General features: G+C 46.5%; 1 protein-coding gene across 1 annotated transcript; it reads right to left on the minus strand.

The window, feature by feature from the left end:
* Positions 1–3,271: 3,271 nt before the first annotated feature.
* LOC124122187 (RNA polymerase II degradation factor 1-like) lies at positions 3,272–19,468 on the minus strand. The gene is made up of 3 exons (XM_046485307.2): positions 18,805–19,468; positions 7,909–8,287; positions 3,272–6,576 (listed from the first exon to the last, which is right to left on the minus strand). Exons 1-3 carry the CDS (start codon positions 18,988–18,990, stop codon positions 4,511–4,513), a joined length of 2,631 nt encoding a protein of 876 aa, XP_046341263.2. The 5' UTR covers positions 18,991–19,468; the 3' UTR covers positions 3,272–4,510.
* Between the last annotated feature and the right edge of the window lie 857 nt (positions 19,469–20,325).

Here is a 20,325-nt window from a genome sequence, read left to right on the forward strand (position 1 = left end):
GTAACGGAGGTGTGATGTAACGGAGGTGTGATGTAACGGAGGTGCGATGTAACGGAGGTGCGATGTAACGGGGGTTTGATGTAACGGAGGTGTGATGTAACGGAGGTGTGATGTAACGGGGGTCTGATGTTACGGAGGTGTGATGTAACGGAGGTGTGATGTAACGTAGGTGTGATGTAACGGAGGTGCGATGTAACGGAGGTGTGATGTAACGGGGATGTGATGTAACGGGGATGTGATGTAACGGAGGTGCGATGTAACGGGGATGTGATGTAACGGAGGTGTGATGTAATGGAGGTGTGATGTAACGGAGATGCGATGTAACGGAGGTGCTATGTAACGGAGGTGCGATGTAACGGAGGTGCGATGTAACGGAGGTGCGATGTAACGGAGGTGTGATGTAACGTAGGTGTGATGTAACGGGGGTGTGATGTAACGGAGGTGCGATGTAACGGGGGTTTGATGTAACGGAGGGGTGATGTAACGTAGGTGTGATGTAACGGAGGTGTGATGTAACGGAGGTGTGATGTAACGGGGGTCTGATGTAACGGATGTGTGATGTAACGGAGGTGTGATGTAACGGAGGTGTGATGTAACGGAGCTGCGATGTAACGGAGGTGTGATGTAACGGAGGTGCGATGTAACGGAGGTGCGATGTAACGGAGGTGCGACGTAACGGAGGTGTGATGTAACGGAGGTGGGATGTAACGTAGGTGTGATGTAACGGTGGTGTGATGTAACGGAGGTGCGATGTAACGGGGGTTTGATGTAACGGAGGGGTGATGTAACGTAGGTGTGATGTAACGGAGGTGTGATGTAACGGAGGTGTGATGTAACGGGGGTCTGATGTAATGGAGGTGTGATGTAACGGAGGTGTGATGTAACGGAGGTGTGATGTAACGGAGGTGCGATGTAACGGAGGTGTGATGTAACGGAGGTGTGATGTAACGGAGGTGCGATGTAACGGAGGTGTGATGTAACGTAGGTGTGATGTAACGGAGGTGCGATGTAACGTAGGTGTGATGTAACGGAGGTGTGATGTAATGGAGGTGTGATGTAACGGGGGTCTGATGTAACGGAGGTGCGATGTAACGGAGGTGCGATGTAACGTAGGTGCGATGTAACGGAGGTGTGATGTAACGGGGGACTGATGTAACGGAGGTGTGATGTAACGGAGGTGCGATGTAACGGAGGTGCGATGTAACGTAGGTGCGATGTAACGGAGGTGTGATGTAACGGGGGACTGATGTAACGGAGGTGTGATGTAACGTAGGTGTGATGTAACGTAGGTGTGATGTAACGGAGATGCGATGTAACGGAGGTGCGATGTAACGGAGGTGTGATGTAATGGTGGTGTGATGTAACGGAGCCAACGACCGTCCGCTCTCCTGACAAACACTGTGTCCACTAGACCGCGGTGTTGGTAGAGACCAAGTTAATGCCTATTTAATAGATAGTAATGATACTGTTAGTTTTGAGTACTAACAAGGGAGTTAACCGACTGCAAAAGTCCTGTTTCCACTTTTGCCGAACTTGGCAGGATTTTCTGTGCCGATCGTAGCGTCACCAGTGGCTATTACGAGTTACGTCCCTTTTATGACCCTCCTACTGACCAATCAGATTCCATCTCTCGTACCACTTGCAATTGCTTCAAACAAAACTGCAAGGCCCAGTCAAGATGATCTAGTCGATAAACAAAATCTACACTGTAAGTACACTTTATTCGTGAAGTGCACATGTTTTGCATATCCTGCACGGCAATTAACGCGATTTTGATTGGACTATGCAGTGACTCGTTAGTCGAGCCAAAATGAAACTCCATAATTCCAATCTTGTTCGGCAAGGGTGGAAATAGGACGTTAAGTCAGTTAGCTCCCTTGCCTCGGGAATAGGGACTCCTAAGAGTGTCGAAGGCATTAGTCACGCCCCTTACTGAAGGAATGGTTACAAAACATATCTCCTTAGGGGTATGATGCTGTTCAACATGAGGCACACCAAGATCAGAGATCAGAAAATGTTGTGATTATTTTTGCTTGAGTACTAACAAGTGAGTGAGTGAGTGAGTGAGTGAGTGAGTGAGAGAGAGAGAGTGAGAGAGTGAGTGAGTGAGTGAGTGAGTGAGTGAGAGAGAGAGAGTGAGAGAGTGAGTGAGTGAGTGAGTGAGTGAGTGAGTGCGTGCGTGCGTGCGTGCGTGCGTGCGTGCGTGCGTGCGTGCGTGAGTGAGTGAGTGAGTGAGTGAGTGCGTGAGTGCGTGAGTGAGTGAGTGAGTGAGTGAGTGAGTGCGTGAGTGAGTGAGTGAGTGAGTGAGTGAGTGAGTGAGTGAGTGAGTGAGTGAGTGAGTGAGTGAGCGAGCGAGTGAGGTTTTACACAGCTTTTCCAATATTCAAGGAATATCACGGCGGGGGACACCTGAAATGGGTTTCACACATTGTACCCATGTCGGGAATCGAACCGGGTCTTCGGCATGACCAGCGAACGCTTTAACCGCTGGGCTACCCGACCGCCCCTGTGCTTTTGTACCAAATATTTGTTGAATATAAGTTGTTTTTTTTACTATATTTTTTCTATTTTGGAGAACAGCTGACGATGATACAAGAGAAAAACACCAGTTATTAATAAAAAGCTACCTCTACCTACAGCAGAGTCGACTGTGCAATGCCGACAATATCATGAGCATGCGTCCATGAATCACCGTTTTTTAGGAAATATTATATATGATTATTCTTGTCTTGTTATTATGGTTTGATTATTACTGAAGGAATGCTGGACTTTGTACGGGACCATGAAGCAAGGCTATATAGATAATCACACATGTTTATGTTTTTGTGCACAATATTTGATGAATATAGTTCTATTTCGCTGCATCGTCGTGTTTTGGTCTACAGATGACCAAGTAGACAGAGAAGGACCTGTTAAGCTGAAACACATGGACTAAATACCAGTTATAAAAAGTGGTTAGAACATTTTAAATTATGTGATTATTATTTGACTTCAAGACGTGATTATGATTGACTATTGCAGCACGAAATGCCACATAAGTGTTGCAGGGGCCAATAAGGCAAGCACGTAACGAATTATCAAAGGGAACCAAACCATGGTGTTGATGGCACATACTACCAGCACATACTACTAGCACTTACTACCAGCACAAACACACAGAGAACAACCAGGCAGCGAGTCTTCCATGTGTGACCTGTTCATTCATTCCTGGGTCATTCTACATTTGCTAGGACAATGGCTTGCAACAAAAACAACAAATTGCAAATTTAGTAATAGATGTTTATTTTTATATAAAAAAGAACCCCTTCACTACCAGTCTAATTACATATATACAGAGTGTAAGCCACATATAAAAAATACACGTATACCATCATACATGCTCATTTGATGGGTTATCTCCCTTAAATACACAAGTCAAAGAGCAGGCCATTCAGGATCCACATCAAGCAAAAGTTTGCCATCTTACATGCTCACGTCACTTGATGGACTGTCTCCTTTGAATGATCAACTTAAAGGGCGTTCTTTAAAGATCCACATCAAACAACAGTTTGCCATCTTACATGCAACGCCACTTGATGGATTGTCTCACTTCAATCAGACCCTCCCCATCCAACAGTTTACCCGAATAGCGAACCACTTAAATGAAGACTATCTGCATCTTTGCTCATGTAAGCAAATCGTCTGAAATATCCCTCACTCACTCACTCACACAATCAATACTGGTTAGTGTGCGAGAAGCATACATGAGCTGTGACGCCATTGGTCTGCTGGCCACATGCCACTACATTGGCTCGATACGTCACTACCATGGCTAGATACATCACTGCCGTGGCTAGATGGTTCTAGCGTCGAAGGCAGAAGTGTCACCAAAACAGTGTTCGTCTGTATCTATATCACTAGGTCCTTTCACTGCATCTTGTGTATGTCTCATAGAGTCCCATACACCAGTTCCCACACTGTCAGTGGAGATACACCCACCACTCATCATATCACGGTTATTGTCACACAGAACTTCCTCATCCAGATGCTTCAAGCAGATCAAGGTCACTGAGCAATGCTGCATTCACTGACGTCTTAGAGGCCAGTGTTCGTGGATGCAGAGTATAAAGACACGTGTGACACCCTCCTTGTGTTGTCTATAACATGCAGTTCTTCAAGGACTGGCGACCACTACAAGTACAAACGACAAGTGTGACACCCTCCTTGTGTTGTCTATAACATGCAGTTCTTCAAGAACTGACGACCACTAAATGTACAGGAGACAATTGTGACACCCGCCTTGTATTGTCTATAACATGCAGTTCTTCAAGGACTGACGACCACTAGAAGTACAAACGACAAGTTCGACACCCTCCTTGTCGTGTCTATAACATGCAGTTCTTCAAGGACTGACGAGCACTAAACGTACAGGAGACAATTGTGACACCCGCCTTGTATTGTCTATAATGTCTATAGAGTTACAAGTGTGACGTCTCATTGTATTGTCTTTCGTGTCAATGACCAACGTGCACTATAATGAGTTGCACTCGCATATAAGGAGAGGACATATCACATTCATGCAGTTCGTACTGCACCAGTCGTCAAAGCGCTTGAGTCCAGCATACCTGCCTGTGGCCCTGCAGAAGTACTTGCCCTTCTGGGCCCACACGTTCTGGGAGGGGCGCGAAGGCGTGGAGTGGGAGGGCGTCCGCTCGCGGGGAGGGGAGAAGATGGATCTTGAGGGCTGTTTGGGAGACTGGCTTCGCATTTGTGGCTGTCGTCGAGGTTGCTGTCTGTGAAGCTGCTGGCGAGTACGTTGTTGAGGACGTTGTTGAGGACGTTGTTGGGTACGTTGTTGGCTGTGTTGTTGGTTGTGTTGTTGGCTGTGTTGTTGGGTACGTTGTTGGCTGTGTTGTTGGCTGTGTTGTTGGGTACGTTGTTGGCTGTGTTGTTGGCTGTGTTGCTGGCTGTGTTGCTGGCTGTGCTGCTGAGGCTGTGACTGGGTACGGATGGAGTGTGGAACTGTCTGCTGTCTTGGTGCGAAGGGACTCAGACTCTGCGATGCCCGTGCCTGGGTGTATTCATTGAGTCGTGGTCTGTACGTGTTGGTCCAGGATTGTGTCTGGCCTGGGAACATGGAGAAGGCAGGGTACGAGGGCTCGTCCGGCTGGCACATGCACATTCCCCCGGGGCAGAAGTTGGCGTTACAGTTAGCGGTGCACCACTCGTCCATCCCACCACCTAGCGTGATAGTGGCACGGCACTTCAGAAGCGGAGTGACGGCGGGACGGTCCCAGAAGTAGTTGACGGGTCTCTGATACTGGTTCCACCACATGGTAGACATCTGGTTGTTGCCATAGGCGCCCTGGGATTGATGACTGGGCAGTGTCTGTCTGTGGTTGACCAAAGGCTGCTGAGGCACAGGTTGGAAGGAGATGACTCGCTGGTGGCCCAAGTTGCTGCTACGCTGGCTGTACTCCTGTTTGTCAGACTGACGAGGGTTGTTGTGGACAGGTTGTGTATCGTCCTGGCGAGGTGGTGGTGTCCTCATCGTCTTCTTCACTGCTTTAGTTTGTGGTTTCTCAGTCACGCAGTTGTGTGTGGTCATCTTTGTTGAAGTTACACCCTTCGGAATTAATCGTCCATTCTGCACAGGGGATCTTGGGATTTCCAAAACTGTTTGCTTTACTAATGGTCTGACCGTTTGTTTGACAGGTCTAGGTGTCTGTCTGATTGGTTTTGGTGTCTGTTTGACTGGTCGTATTGTGTGTTTGATTGGTCGAATTGTCTGCTTGACTGGCCGTGTTGGTTTTCTGAATGGACTTTGTTGGCGCTTATTGGAACTGATAAGCCATGATTTTGACGGTCCCCTAAGGACCTTCGCCCTTGGTGCCTGGGTGACAGTTCTGCGGGGCTGAGTTTTAGGTTTAGGCTTAGGTGTTGACTTGGGTCGAGGGGGTGTGGTTTTAGGTGTGGCAGGGGCAGTCTGTCTGACAGGCTTTCTGGACACTGGATGCTTAACCTCAACAGTCTTGGTTGTTGGCTTAGCTTTGGCCTGTTTAACATTTGGTTCATTTTCAACCTTGGGTGGATGAGGCTGTTGCTGTCTTCCCTTGCTGAGGTTGTTGTGACTCTTCATCTTCTGGGACAGCTGCTTCCTCCTCATCCCCAGCCTCCGCCTGCCCGCCATGTTCCTTCGCTGCATCAGCCAAGGCGTGGATGCCCTCCAGTTGTACTTCACATCCTGGGGGTGTTTTGGCTTCATCTTCCGTCGGCTGGTGGGGTTGGTTGCTATGGAGTTGCTCTGCTTCTTGACTGCGGGTTTCTTCGCCGTGGCTGCCTCAGCCGTCTTGTGGGCGATTTTGTTGATAAGGTTTTTCTTGTCCATGTCGTGTTTGGATTCCACTTGAACATTGATCTTGATTTTCTTTTCTTCGGGCGCCTGGGTGGTGGATGGCTTCATGTTCTGTTCCTTCGTCCACTTGGATTTCTTTCCTTTAGGGAGAATCTCAATGTCAGCACAGTTGTAGAACTCTTCCTGAGGACCACATCCGAGGCAGAACAGGCCAGACTTGTCATCCTTGTCCCACGTATTGCCTAGAAACCAAAAATAATTTTTATAACACACCTGAACACGCGTAGAGAAAGAAGTGCTTCTAGACGCGAACATTATTCAGCAGAATATTATTTTGGGGGGCCAGATTCTGTTGACACTATTATGAAGCCTGGTTTTAAGTTTAAGATGCTGGCTGAATTCAGAACAAAATTAAAACAAATATCTAAATATACATTGTCATACATTCTCTCATATTAAATGTTTTGTCGACAAAATTTCCTTCTGTTCGAAAGTCCAGTTTTCCATCAGTTAACACAAGTTGTGGTTCCAGTCCCCTATGTCTGTCGAGTGTCGCATGTCGAGTGTCGAGCGTCGAGTGTCGAGTGTCGCATGTCGAGTGTCTATGGTCGCATTTCGAGTGTCGTTTGTCGGGTATCGAATGTCACATGTCGAATGACGAGCGTCGAGTGTTGAGTGTTGAGCGTCGACGCTCGCATGTCGCATGTCGAGTGTCGCATGTCGCATGTCGAGCTTCGCGTGTCCCGAGTCGAGTGTCGAGTGTCGAGAGTCGAGAGTCGAGGGTCGCGTGTCGCGAGTCGAGTGTCGAGGGTCGCATGTCGAGAGTCGCATGTCAAAAGTCGAGAGTCGAGTGTCGAGTGTCGTATGTCGCATGTCGAGAGTCGAGTGTCGCATGTCGAGAGTCGAGTGTCGCGAGTCGAATATCGAGGGTCGCATGTCGAGAGGCGCATGTCAAAAGTCGAGAGTCGAGTGTCGAGTGTCGTATGTCACATGTCGAGGGTCGAGCACCACACGACGAGGGTCGAGTGTCGTTGCTGCATGCCGCTCCCAGACCCGACTGCAGTTAAACTATGTGAAAGACGCGTTCACCCCTGATACAAGTGGGTGCGTGGGTACCTTTAACTTTTTAAATTACAGACCAGTCATATCATAGCGTCAAACACAAGAAATATCCCTCACATTTTATTCAATTTTGTAGAATTGAACCCGGGTCGTTGTGACTAGCGGACGCTTTAACCGCTGGGCTATTCAAGCTTCCATCAATAAACTGCTGAATTCCAACTGGTCCTAGCTACCAAACTCGTGAAGATCAGGGGTAGAATAGGTCTTCAGCAACCCATGCTTGCCGTAAAAGGAGACTATGCTTGTCGTAAGAGGCGACTAACGGGATCGGGTGGTCAGGCTCGCTGACTTGGTTGATACATGTCATCGATCCCAATTGCGTGGATCGATTGTCATGACATTAATGACTGGATTGTCTGGTCCAGACTTGATTATTAACAGACCGCCGTCATATAGCTGGAATATTGCTGAGTGCGGCGTAAAACAACAAACCAACCACCCTCGTTACCCACCTGTCCTGTACTTCCACTGGATGACGCACTGCTTGCACGTGAGCCCCGGGGGTAGCTGGACTGTGTAGTTGAAGAAGGCGTTGTATTTCCCCTTGGGGACGAAGTACTTCATCCCCTTCCCGTCCGGCCGCTTCAGTTGATGCTTGTCCAGACATTTCTGTGTCACTCTCTTCTTGGGGTCGTTGACGGGACAGATCCTGAACTCGAACCAGCCCAAGTGGTTGGCAGTGAGGTGCACGGTCACGGGGATGGTGTCCCCCTCGTGGAAGCTGCGGGTGATGATGCCGTTGGCGTATTTACCGCCGGCTTCGTGGTCGTTCTTGCCGTGGTAGGCGTCGCCACAAACTCCGCACTTGCCGCTGTTTCGGAGCCATTGGACCTGGAAGTAGGAAGGGTGTTAAACATTGTGGCACAGTGCAACTGAGTGTGTGAGTGAGTGAGTTTAACGCTGCTTTCAATAGCATTCCAGTTATATCGTGGCGTGTCTGTTTGATGTGGGAGGAAAACCCGAAGTGATGCCGGTCTTAGACGTTTACTACTTTGGTGAGTGAGTGTGGTTTTACGCCGCTTTTAGCAATATTTCAGCAATATCACGGCGGGGGACAACAGAAATAGGCTTCACACATTGTACCCATGTAGGAAATCGAACCCAGGTCTTCGGCGTGACGAACGCTTTAACCACTAGACTCCCCGACCGCCCCCCTTCTTCGGTGAAACCCACGAGCATGGGTATTGTGCTGACAGACCTAGAAACTTAATCGTGGCGAACCGGGACTCGAACCTACAATCATATGTTTCTGGCGTGCCCAAGGGACGCAACCCTGCACAGCGAATTGCGGCGCCTTAGACGACCGGACCACCCGTTCTTTTCAGCAATATATCTTTAATTGTTTACTAGTTCAACGTATCGCACATAATTGATGATGCCGTCATTCATTGCCCCTGACGTCAGAGACATGTTCAATATGACGTTTTCCAACAATAGATGACGTAACAACCAGTTCAATAAATGCATACTATTACAAAACTCCCTAACAACATTGTATTTACGTGGCATTTGATTGGCTGAACAAGTATTGCGTGTCTATTCACATAACCCGAAAAGAACATTAGGCCATGACCGCTAACGGGCTACTGTTTCCTGATTGGCTGATAACGGAATGGGCGGGGCTTGTGTTGCATTACTGTACTGAACATTGCCACAGATTTCGTACTGTCTACGTTTTAGTGATTTATTAGTAATATATCTGAACCTGTTACTGTTGACGAATAATTTTATAAGAATTCACTTTAAAATGGTCTTGCCTTTGCATAAACTATTGAATTCAATTCTTAAATATGTTTTACAAGTTTTAGTGAACATGTGAACCTTTTTGAACTCTTGTGAACAAACATTAGGACACTCAACTGTGTTTGAGAAAATACATTATCGTCAAAAATAAAAGTCACGGCTTCGTTTATCACAAAGAACTTTAGTTAATCATTCAAAAGATAATCACATTCTTTGACAATCAGATGGTAGTATGATACATATTAAATACATTGCAAATGACAAAGATATCAGCATCTGTGTACGACTTACTTCTAGCAAACATGTAGGAAAATATGAACAGATAACGGCTCCGTTTTACGATAGGGATAATAACTGTTAACGTTGTTAAATTTAATACTGGTTTCGGGCTAGCATAAGTTACAAGCATAACGTTATGGGGAGAAATATCCCGCATATGTAACAGAGAAATGTTCGACATACGTAACAGAGACATTATCTCATTCATGTTACAGAGGACTATCCCATTCATGTTACAGAGGACTATCCCATTCATGTTACAGACATCATCTAAGACAGTACACTTGACTGCTTCAACTATTACAGAGACACCTGTCACATCCTCTAAGACAGTACACTTGACTGCTTTAACTATTACAGAGACACCTGTCACATCATCTAAGACAGTACACTTGACTGCTTCAACTATTACAAAGACACCTGTGACATCCCTATGGCAGTACACTTGACTGCTTCAACTATTACAAAGACACCTGTCACATCCCTATGGCAGTACACTTGACTGCTTCATCAACTACCCCCACTTGTATCCTGTTTACAAAGTAAAGAGGAATGATAAAAATCATGCGCTTATGGTAACCCGGCGTGTTTGATGTGAGGGCACCGGCCTTTGTTTGCAGTCGACTAACTTCCACGGGCTCCTCAATTGACTCGTACACATACAAACACGTCGGTATTTCCGCTGTAGCAAGCCCAAGTCTCGCTGTCACGAAGTTATCCGAGATTATGACATGACGTCACAACATGACTTTCATCCCGACAGCATTGTTACGTTGAATATGGATCAATATTGGTTTATACTATTCCTTCATCAGTTGTCTTCAAGGTAAAACTCCTGGCGCCACCTAGCGGGAAATTCTGCTCTCTGGCTGTGGATTGTGGATTTGTTTAGTTGTACTCTGAACGTATTTACAGCTTGTTTACTATTGTCCGAGGCTGGTGTGAGATATTGACCACAAGTCAACAGAACGTGACTACAGACAGGGGCGTTCTATTCTGACAAGGTTTTTTTGTGAAGTTGGTATTGATCAAGGTGACGCTGCTTCTCTGTCACTATCTTTAAGACAGGTACATTGGAAACTCACAGAGAAATATAAAACCCAAATCTTATTGTTTTACTTACACCTGCTCCCAGCCCACTAAGATCCCAAGGCAGGGAAAAGACACGTGCAGAGGTTTGAACATGTCTGTTTTGAAAGGGAGGTCACTCTCAGCAGCACGCTGCACAATTTAACACTGATTGTTTGTTTATTTTGTTTTAGCCGAGGTTAGTTAACAAACGAAGCAATTAAACGTGACTTATTTCAGGAAAAAAGACCTTCAGAAAGTTCCTAATGTTATTGTCTCCATTATTTGACGCAGATCAACAATGTCCACACTGGGAATTCCTTTGTTTAACTGGAACAACTTCGGTGTATGTTTCGGACAGTGGAATGATTATCAACGTAGTGCTTGAAAGACTTTTATCATAATGAGAGGTTATGATGAAATGAGAGGGAGATAATGAGAGAGGGAGAGCGAGAGAATGAGAGAGAGAGAGAGAGGGGGAGAGATAGAGAGAGAGGGAGGGAGAGAAAGAGAGAGCGAGAAGAGGGAGATAGAGAGCGAGAGAGTGGGAGGGAGAGAGAGGGGAGCAAGATAGCGAGTGAGAGGGAGAGAGAGAAAGTGAGGGGAGGGAGTGAGATAGAGGGAGAGAGAGGGAGAGAGAGAGACAGACAGACAGAGATAGAGGGACAGAAAGATGATTTTAACAAAGGATACGCTCACCTTTTCGCGAGCACCAGGTACCATCACAATGTCATAACGATTCACAAACACATGTTTCTCATATAGTCGGTATAGCACAATGATTATTGTCTTTGTCACTCTTCTTGCGGAACTTCTAAACACATCTATCTCTGGCAATGATGGTAAAACGTTTATAAGAATATTAAGTTGCAATTTATTCTACATCACATCACATCAAGGCGTGGACATCACACTGACGTTCTGCGGCCACATCTGTACACGCAGATAAGTCATCAACAATACAATCAGCGTAGGTCCCAGGCTTTCATGTCTGATTTTCCTTAACTAAACAAGGCCTTCCCATGAATCTCCTTGTTCAACCACACAATGTACCACTCTTGGAGTTAGTATTAAGCCAATATGATGACGTTATATTGGTGCTTAATGTCTCATCTGGAGGATATACATGTATATTGCGAACACAATATAACCAAAGCACTGACGTCAGGTCGAAGCTGGCCAGAACAGGGGCGTTTAAACCTGTCTTCATCATTTCATAATTCCTGTGGTAAAACACCCGGTGCTATCCTAAACCCCTATGATTTACTAAACCCCTTTCTGTCGTTATTTCTTAGTGAAAGTTTTGATTTCTAAACCACTTTCCCTCGATACGTCAATTGCTAAACCTTTTCCGTCATAACTCCCTCGATACATGTTCATTTACTAAAACCTTTTTCACTGGAAACAATTTCATTTACAAATCCTTTACAATTTTCTGTCGTAATTCCCCAGATACGGCATTTGCTAAACGCTTTCCCGTCGCAATCCTTGATACAAGTTCATTTACTAAACCTTTTCTGTCGTAATCCTAGATACAAGTTCATTTACTGAACCTTTTCTGTCGTAATCCTAGATACAAGTTCATTTACTGAACCCTTTTCCGTCGTTATTCCCTAGATACGTCATTTCCTAAACCTTTTTCTGTCGTAATTCCCAAGATACAATTTCATTTCCTAAACACCTCTTTGTCATAATTCCCCCGACACAATTTCCGGTGTTATCCTAAACTCTTTATGTCAAACTCCCTTTGATACAACTTCCAATGTCTTCCTAAATCCTAAAACTCCGATCTCCAGTGCTGTGTAATAATACCTACGATGGCCAAAATTGTGTGAAAGCGTTTTTGTCCCACAAACATTTCTAAATGCGTCCACAACATTTGTTGGAGAAATTACCCACCTATTGAAGTGTTTTTCCTCAGCCTTTGAAACCGATTCTTTAAACATTTCGTCAATTTGTGTGTGTGTGGCAATGTGTAACCTGGCTGTTAATTTATCAATGATGGACTCGTTGACGATGTTCAGAGGGTTCCCGACATACCACCTTGTAGGAAGAGGAAGTACTCCTCAAAGACAGACTCGCAGATCAATGCCACGCATCCTGTTTTGGCCACATATTTCGCCAGCCTCTGACAAAATCAATCAGTTTGAACTAAAGGCATGTTCAACATAGCCCAGCCTGATCAATGTGTCGGAACAAGGAAGTGATGAGTTAGTTATCGCGATGCTATTGTTTAGGGTTAAATGTTTAGTGGGTGTGTGGCTAGTTTATCTTTTGTATTTGTTCGCCTCAGTGTGGTCAGTGTCGCTGATGTAGAGACACACTGTGTTGTGTAACCTCCCATCCCCCCTCCCCCCCCCCCCCCCCCCCCCCCCACGGAGATTGGACGTGTATTGATCATGTATTACGTCCGTATGACGTTTGTCTTTACGTCGAGTACACACGCCAGGGACTGGCTTGCTAGGGGTGTTAATAAAAAGAGGTGAGGTGAGGTGAAATTGGGTTTAACGTCGCGTCCAAGATTATTGCACTTATATAGCGACGTGCATGCACGTGTATGTGTGTGTGTGGCTGCTTGTACTAGTCCGGACTGATGCCGATTTATAGTGCTAGCTCACTGAGATACCATGCCGCAGTTTAACATGAATACCCCACTCAGACACAGTATACTGACTCCGAGCCGACCAGTCCTTGTTTTAGCCCCTTAATGCCGAGCGCCAGACAGGGTAACAACAAGTACAATCTTTTAACGTCTTTTTGTATGACGCGGCCCGGGATCGAACCCTGGACCTTCCGCTCTCCGGGCGGACGCTCTACCACAAGACCACGGAGGCGGTCTGTTAATAAAAAGAAACAAGAATTTGAAGCAAATATGAATATTCGTTATGTGCTTACTGCATGTCTCATCTGGGTTCGACCCGGGGCCGGAAACAGATTCTCCCCCCCCCCCCCCCCCCCCCCCCCCCCCCCAGGGAAGCACCGGGTGGGGCGGGGGAGGGCGCGGTTGGGTTTGTTATGGGGCAGGCAGGGAACGGTGTGCTGTAATTTCCTTAATTCAATGAGTTAGAGTGTGTAGGGTGACACTTAATTCTTACAACAGTGGACTATCCTTAGTATGGACTTCGTTTGGAGTCGAACCCAGGACTTAGGCGTGATGAGCTAACGCTTTATTAACTACCCCCAACCCTCAGATCAACAGGTGCCAAAGACACTGTGTGGGTAAGGTGTAGACCCAGTGTTGGATTAAAATGAAAAGGCCTTGATGATATAGAATATATCATTGTGTACATCTTGCATCTAACACATGCATTGTTCAGCATTGCTCTTATGTCATTCAAATCTTTAATTTGTAAAGCTTAAGGTTGAAATGGGTTTAACGTCGGGTCTAAGATTATTGCACGTGTTGAGTATAGTGACGTGCACGCACCTGTGTGTGTCTGCTTGTACTAGTCCGGAATAATGCTGATATTATAGTGTAAGCGCATTAGATACCATGTCCCATTTTAACATGAATACCCCTCTCAGACACAGCTGCAGTATACTGACGCCGAGCCAACCAGTCATTGTGTTAGACCCTACATGCCAAACGCCAGACAGGGTAACAACAAGTACCATCTATTAACGTCTTTTCGTATGACGCCGGGGATCGAACCCCGGACCTTCCCGACTCCGAGCGGACGCTCTACCACAAGACCACGGAAGCGTCAATTAATCATGAAAATGGATTAGGAACAAAAGACCACATTTCGTCATAACTTGTGTCGTATGCTTGTTCATTCCACAGAAGACACGTGCATATTTTCTTAAAGGTTTGAGTTTGGTTGGGTTAACTCCCCTGGGAGTGTCAGGAGACGGTAAGGGGTTTCGAGGTAATGGATCATGCAAGCCAGCTTCACCAAGAGTGTGAGGACGTTTACCGGACTACCTGCGTCAGTTGGCTGCGATGTTCTTCATCTATCTGAGAAACAGGTAAAGTCTGGTTAATACATCACCGATGAAATCCCCAGGGACTGATGAGAATGTGAACAGAGCACGTAATCTGAGCTGGAAGTTCAGGCGTCTCAGGTCGCCTACAGCTGACAGCAGCAAACGCGAGACGGCGAAAGATGACATCCTGGGAAGGGTGACCACAAAGGCATGATTCGCATCGGCCACATGAGTCCAGCAGGTACGGCTCCGCGCCACTAAGTCTTCGAGTGCTCTGTATTACTCGAGGTAATGCCATGTTTGTCAATCGCCATGTTTTTGGCTGTTTTTATTACTGAACCAGATAAAAGAAACGTTTGCAATTCTGTTCGGGTTTTTTATAACTAAGAAGAGGATTATAATGTTTTGCATCACTTTCCTGCTAGAGAATAAAGCGTTGTACATTGGATTACGTTAAAAAATATAGATGGTGTTTTTTCTCACTCCAAGGAGAAACAACAGACATGACTTAACCAGATCGACACCTCCGCCCCGTTGACATACACCCCCCCCCCCCCCCCCCCCCCCCCCCCCTCCCCCCTCCCCTTTAGCCTGGTCCCTCTTCTTGCCGCAGCCCCCGGGGAGAATTGGAGACGGAGGCACAACATACGTAGCCTAACTGAATTGACACCTCCTCCTTCGTAACACAGAGACACTACCCCCCTCCCCCTCTCTTTCCCCGTTGTCAGCCACCTTGATCCCTTCTTCCAGCATAAAGACCCTCCATTGTCCCTACCTCGACAACAAATGATGACGTGGGTATCTACACCTACCTCGACCCCACTCCCTCTCTCCCTCTGATATCCGATCCCCTCCGTGGTCTAGTGGTAGAGCGTCCGCCCGGAGAGCGGAAGGTCCGGGGTTCGATCCCCGACCGCGTCATACCAAAAGACGTTAAAAGATGGTACTTGTTGTTACCCTGTCTGGCGCTCGGCATTAAGGGGCTAAAACAAGGACTGGTCGGCTCGGAGTCAGTATACTGTGTCTGAGTGGGGTATTCAACACAGAGACCCTACCCTGACCCCTACCTCGACGCCCCTCCCTCTCTCCCTATGTTATCCTGGCCAAGCTATCGTACATTTATGTACATTTATTAGTATACACATTAAAAAGGGGTGGGATATTTACTGAATGTGAAATGGTATTTCTGCCAAAACCAGTCTGAGCAGCGACTGAAACACTGAGCCAAACAAACTCGATCACTCCTTTATCATTACAGTGGATCCAGCTGTCATATTGCTAAATACTGCTAAAACCGTGGCAAAACGATACTTACTCATCTCAACGGTGAAGTACGGGATCGGCGTTAGGGATCCCGGCATAACTATGGAGACGATTGGTTAAAACTAAGTACAAGTCACGTGTTGGCACAAAGGGCTCATATTCGTATTGTATTTAACCATAACCTTTTTTTTATATTGGGAAAATCAGTCAATTTCTTATGCATCTTTGTGTGGACATTAGTGTACTGAAAGTTCGACATCTAAAATATAACCGTCTGTGTCAAAAACGTTACAGAAATACGAGACATGGCAGATAAAATATGAACGATATTACCGCCTTTCACGTGACAGATAAAGCACCACCTTTCACGTGACAGATAAAGTATCGCCTTTCACGTGACGGATAAAGTATCGCCTTTCACGTGACAGATAAAGTACCGCCTTTCACGTGACAGATAAAGTACCGCCTTTCACGTGACAGACAAAGTACCGCCTTTCACGTGACAGATAAAGTACCGCCTTCACGTGACAGATAAAGTACCGCCTTCACGTGACAGATAAAGTACCGCCTTTCACGTGACAGATAAAGCGGTGGCTTTCACGTGACAGATAAAGTATCGCCTTTCACGTGACAGATAAAGTACCGCCTTTCACGTGACAGATAAAGTACCGCCTTCACGTGACAGATAAAGTACCGCCTTTCACGTGACAGATAAAGTACCGCCTTCACGTGACAGATAAAGTACCGCCTTCCACGTGACAGATAAAGCGGTGGCTTTCACGTGACAGATAAAGTATCGCCTTTCACGTGACAGATAAAGTATCGCCTTTCACGTGACAGATAAAGTATCGCCTTTCACGTGACAGATAAAGTATCGCCTTTCACGTGACAGATAAAGTGGCACTCGACATACGGAAGAGTCACCTGTCCTCTGAGGGTTGGTCAAGCCAACACACATGTCCAGCGTTGACCACCAGCGTCCAAATAGACAAGCTGATTCCCCGGGGACAAATATTGATCAGTGGACAGGAGGAGGGCCGATGTTAATTGGAATTAAATTTACATTACGTTAAACAACCACGCTCCTTCAATACGTGCGCCCTGGGAATATACTCCCAGGTGGAACATGTTGGTGGCTTATCTCCCACCCCCGACCCCACCCCTCCCGACCCCACCCCTCCCGACCCCTTGCGTCCACGGCCGCTTCATCCTTCACCTACCCGTGCGACTTCCTCGACTCTACCACCTCTCCTCTGGTTCCAAGGCCACCGCGTCCCTACAATCCCCCCTCCATCCCTCCTCTTCGTGTGCGACATCCTCGGCCCTACCACCCCTAGTTCCACGAAAACCTCGTTCCTAATCCCCCCTCCCCTACTCGCCGACCCCCACCGCTGCGACCATGACATCCCCTCCCTCGTGCAACGACCACCCCTTTGCCACTTCTGCGTCTACAACATCCCCACATCTCCCCAGAGCAACATTTGTAAGCGTCGTGGCACTTATCCCTCCCAAAGTCCTCCCGCAATAGAGCATGGAGCTCTAACAGTGCCTCACTCACTCACATGCATGGAATGGAAATGCAAGCATTCATCCTGAACAAGAATTAGATTGTAACTCGAGGTTACGTAATTAACAAATAATTACAGTAAACTACGGTTATAACGAACCCAAAGGGACTACTCATTTTAGTTCGTTATAACCGTTGTTCGTTCAACATAACTATTGCAAATTTTAGGGACAAAAAGTAAGTTCGTTATAACCGTAAGTTCGTTATAAACGCAGTTTACTGAACATGTCAACGACTTGACAATTACACGGAATTTGAAGCTTTGTCTTAACAAACCACACGACATGTCGCAGTCGCGCCATGAGGGAAATCATGTCTGTTCCGTTGGATATTGAGTCTCTTTTACATTTTTATTCTAAGGTACGTTATTTACATTTGATTACAAAACATTCAGACAATGATTACAGACAATTCGACAGTTCCCCGGCATTTGAAACGTTTGGCTTCAAGAGCGCGATGAGCAAGACAGAAGCCCAGGATCATCCCCCACAGGCGAGTCCCCCAGTACAGTCCGACCGTATGCTGCCACTGTTCTTGTAGTCGGGGTAGGCGTCATGGCCTGCGACAACCATGGCCACTCTACCCTCCAGCGCACATCATTCATTCAGCCATTCATCGTCTTGACTATCGGCCACGCCTCTTTATATCATACTCCTAATTGTTTCCTCCGTGTGGATGCCACGACATGATGATGAAGGTCGCGTGCTTAAACTGACGAATTTTTAAATGAAGTAACATTAGTGACGTGTTTCGGAAATGTGCGCGTTTCAGTTCCGTGACTAGCCATGACTTTCCCCACGGTAACGCTAGACCACACCCCAGAGGTTTGCCGGTAGGTGCCGCACTGATGACGGAACTAGACATCCATATTATTTGATTCGAGTATGCGTCATTAGAACAATCGTGTCCATTAGAACAAATGTCTCCTGTCAAGACTCAGAATATTCCAGTTTTTAAACATATCTATGCCGAACAACACAGTCAAACGAAAATTAAGCCCATTTAACGATAACTTCATTGGAAGGCACTTCAGTCATTACTGTGACTTAAGTATAGAGCTCAAGAAAGTATACACTTGAAAGGCGGATTTTACCAAACAATTACAAATGTTACCAAACCGTTACTAGGCTGAAAACAGCCCCCGAAACACTGCAAACTAAGGTCCAAAATACAACTATAATGCGTATCAAAGACATCACCATCAAATATCAATTTCTCGTTTGTTTCACTTTAAGCCATCATCAAACACGGCGTATACTTCTTTTGCCGGGCAGTTTAGCAACATTGGCGTTGATTTCTTCCTCCTCCCAGTACACCACTTAACCTGCCATAGGGACATTTCGGTTACTTTCGGTCAAATGTTGGTAAATATATATTTTTGTAATGAGGGTTATCTATATAGAGTTGTGAAGTCACTCCTTCTACCCTAGTCCCCGTACTGTCTGCTCGAGATCGACTAGCGGCAATGCTAAGTGCAATACATTGGACATAGATCACTCACCATTCTGCCGCCGCAGTAGAGTTCGTTGTCGTTGTAGTTGACGGGGTTGTTGAAGCCGAGACGCCACATGCTGTTCCGGGCTGGCGGGTCCATCAGCCGCCCATGAGCGTCACAGAGGGGTGGTAACACAGACAATGTCAACGTGGTCATTATGAGAGAGACAGCAACCATGGCAGCAGATGACATGCTTGGGTATTATGACGAAGAGGACAGATAGGGCAGGAAATACACACAGAAATACAGCTGAGATAGCGGAAGACCAACAGCCACACAGTCACAGAGCTTTTAAGAGCGAAATGGACAGAAACAGAATATACAGCTGAAATAACGGAGACCTATCGGTCAATCAGTCACAGATCTTCTATCACTTCAGACGGACGTCCATATTGGAGAAATATGTCAGAATGTCAACGGTGAAAGGAACACGTGAACTCTCTGATGCACAAACGATTGTTCCAGAGGTAGGTCCTTCAGAAGCCGTGGTAACGTCCAATAAGGTCTCAATACAAGTTCTGTATCCACGAATGCCGTATATGAAATGTTGGGCTGACAGGATGCAGGTGCTGTCCACGTACAGAACTGATTGCTCTCTCAAGTCACCTGCTTATATAGCTGCCACGGGCATGCGCAGAGAACACTGGCCTATTGTCTTGTGACCGACTATGGTGCGTCACAGGGCAAGGAATGACAAGACTCTCCGGCCTGCTGCTGGTGCTTGTGATGCTGATGCGAGCTCCTCACAGCGTCTTGGGTTGGTGTTTGTACAGTACCGTCAGCTCGGCTCCTTACAGCGTCTGGGGTTGGTGTTTGTACAGCACCGTCAGCTCGGCTCCTCACAGCGTCTGGGCTGGTGTTTGTTCAGCACTGTCAGCTCGGCTCCTTACAGCGTCTGGGCTGGTGTTTGTACAGCACTGTCAGCTCGGCTCCGTAGGAGGGTCAACATGGCAGGGCAGAGACGACAAGCTGCAAGTGTGTAGGACAAACGGATGGAAAGCAAAAACCGAGGTGGACAGTCAAGCCGCCATTGTTTAAAACTACACTTGTCCGCGGGGGGAGGGGAGGGTAGTGCACTTCACAAACCCGACAACAGCAATGATCAAATGTATTCGGGTTTTTCCGTTGGTTACTTTTCGGTTTTAGAAACATTCAGAATCACCCTAGTGCTAGTAATGAAGGAGACTCGGAGTGACAAATCGGGAAACCATGTTTCGTAACACTGCAGTGTTATGTTCAGGCAGAGAGGCATTGTTTACACTTGCTGCTGGAATTGGGAAACAATTAAGGATGTTCTGTAATATTTGTGCTTCTTTAATGACACACGTAATTTTCTTGCCTTAGCGGTTGCAGACAATTGTAAAAATGGGAACGCAGCGCCATTAGAGTGGAATGTGGGCTCGGTTTACAAAGCCACTACGTGTATATAACTACCATGCTGTCATCAACTGGCGTTGTGGATACCGGTGTAGAAACACAAGAAAGTGGCATTAACAAGTATTTAAAGATCCTAGGATATATTTCTAA

Source organism: Haliotis rufescens, unplaced genomic scaffold (genome assembly GCF_023055435.1).
Source record: "Haliotis rufescens isolate VD_foot unplaced genomic scaffold, xgHalRufe1.0.p SCAF_14, whole genome shotgun sequence".
Taxonomy (NCBI): domain Eukaryota; kingdom Metazoa; phylum Mollusca; class Gastropoda; order Lepetellida; family Haliotidae; genus Haliotis; species Haliotis rufescens.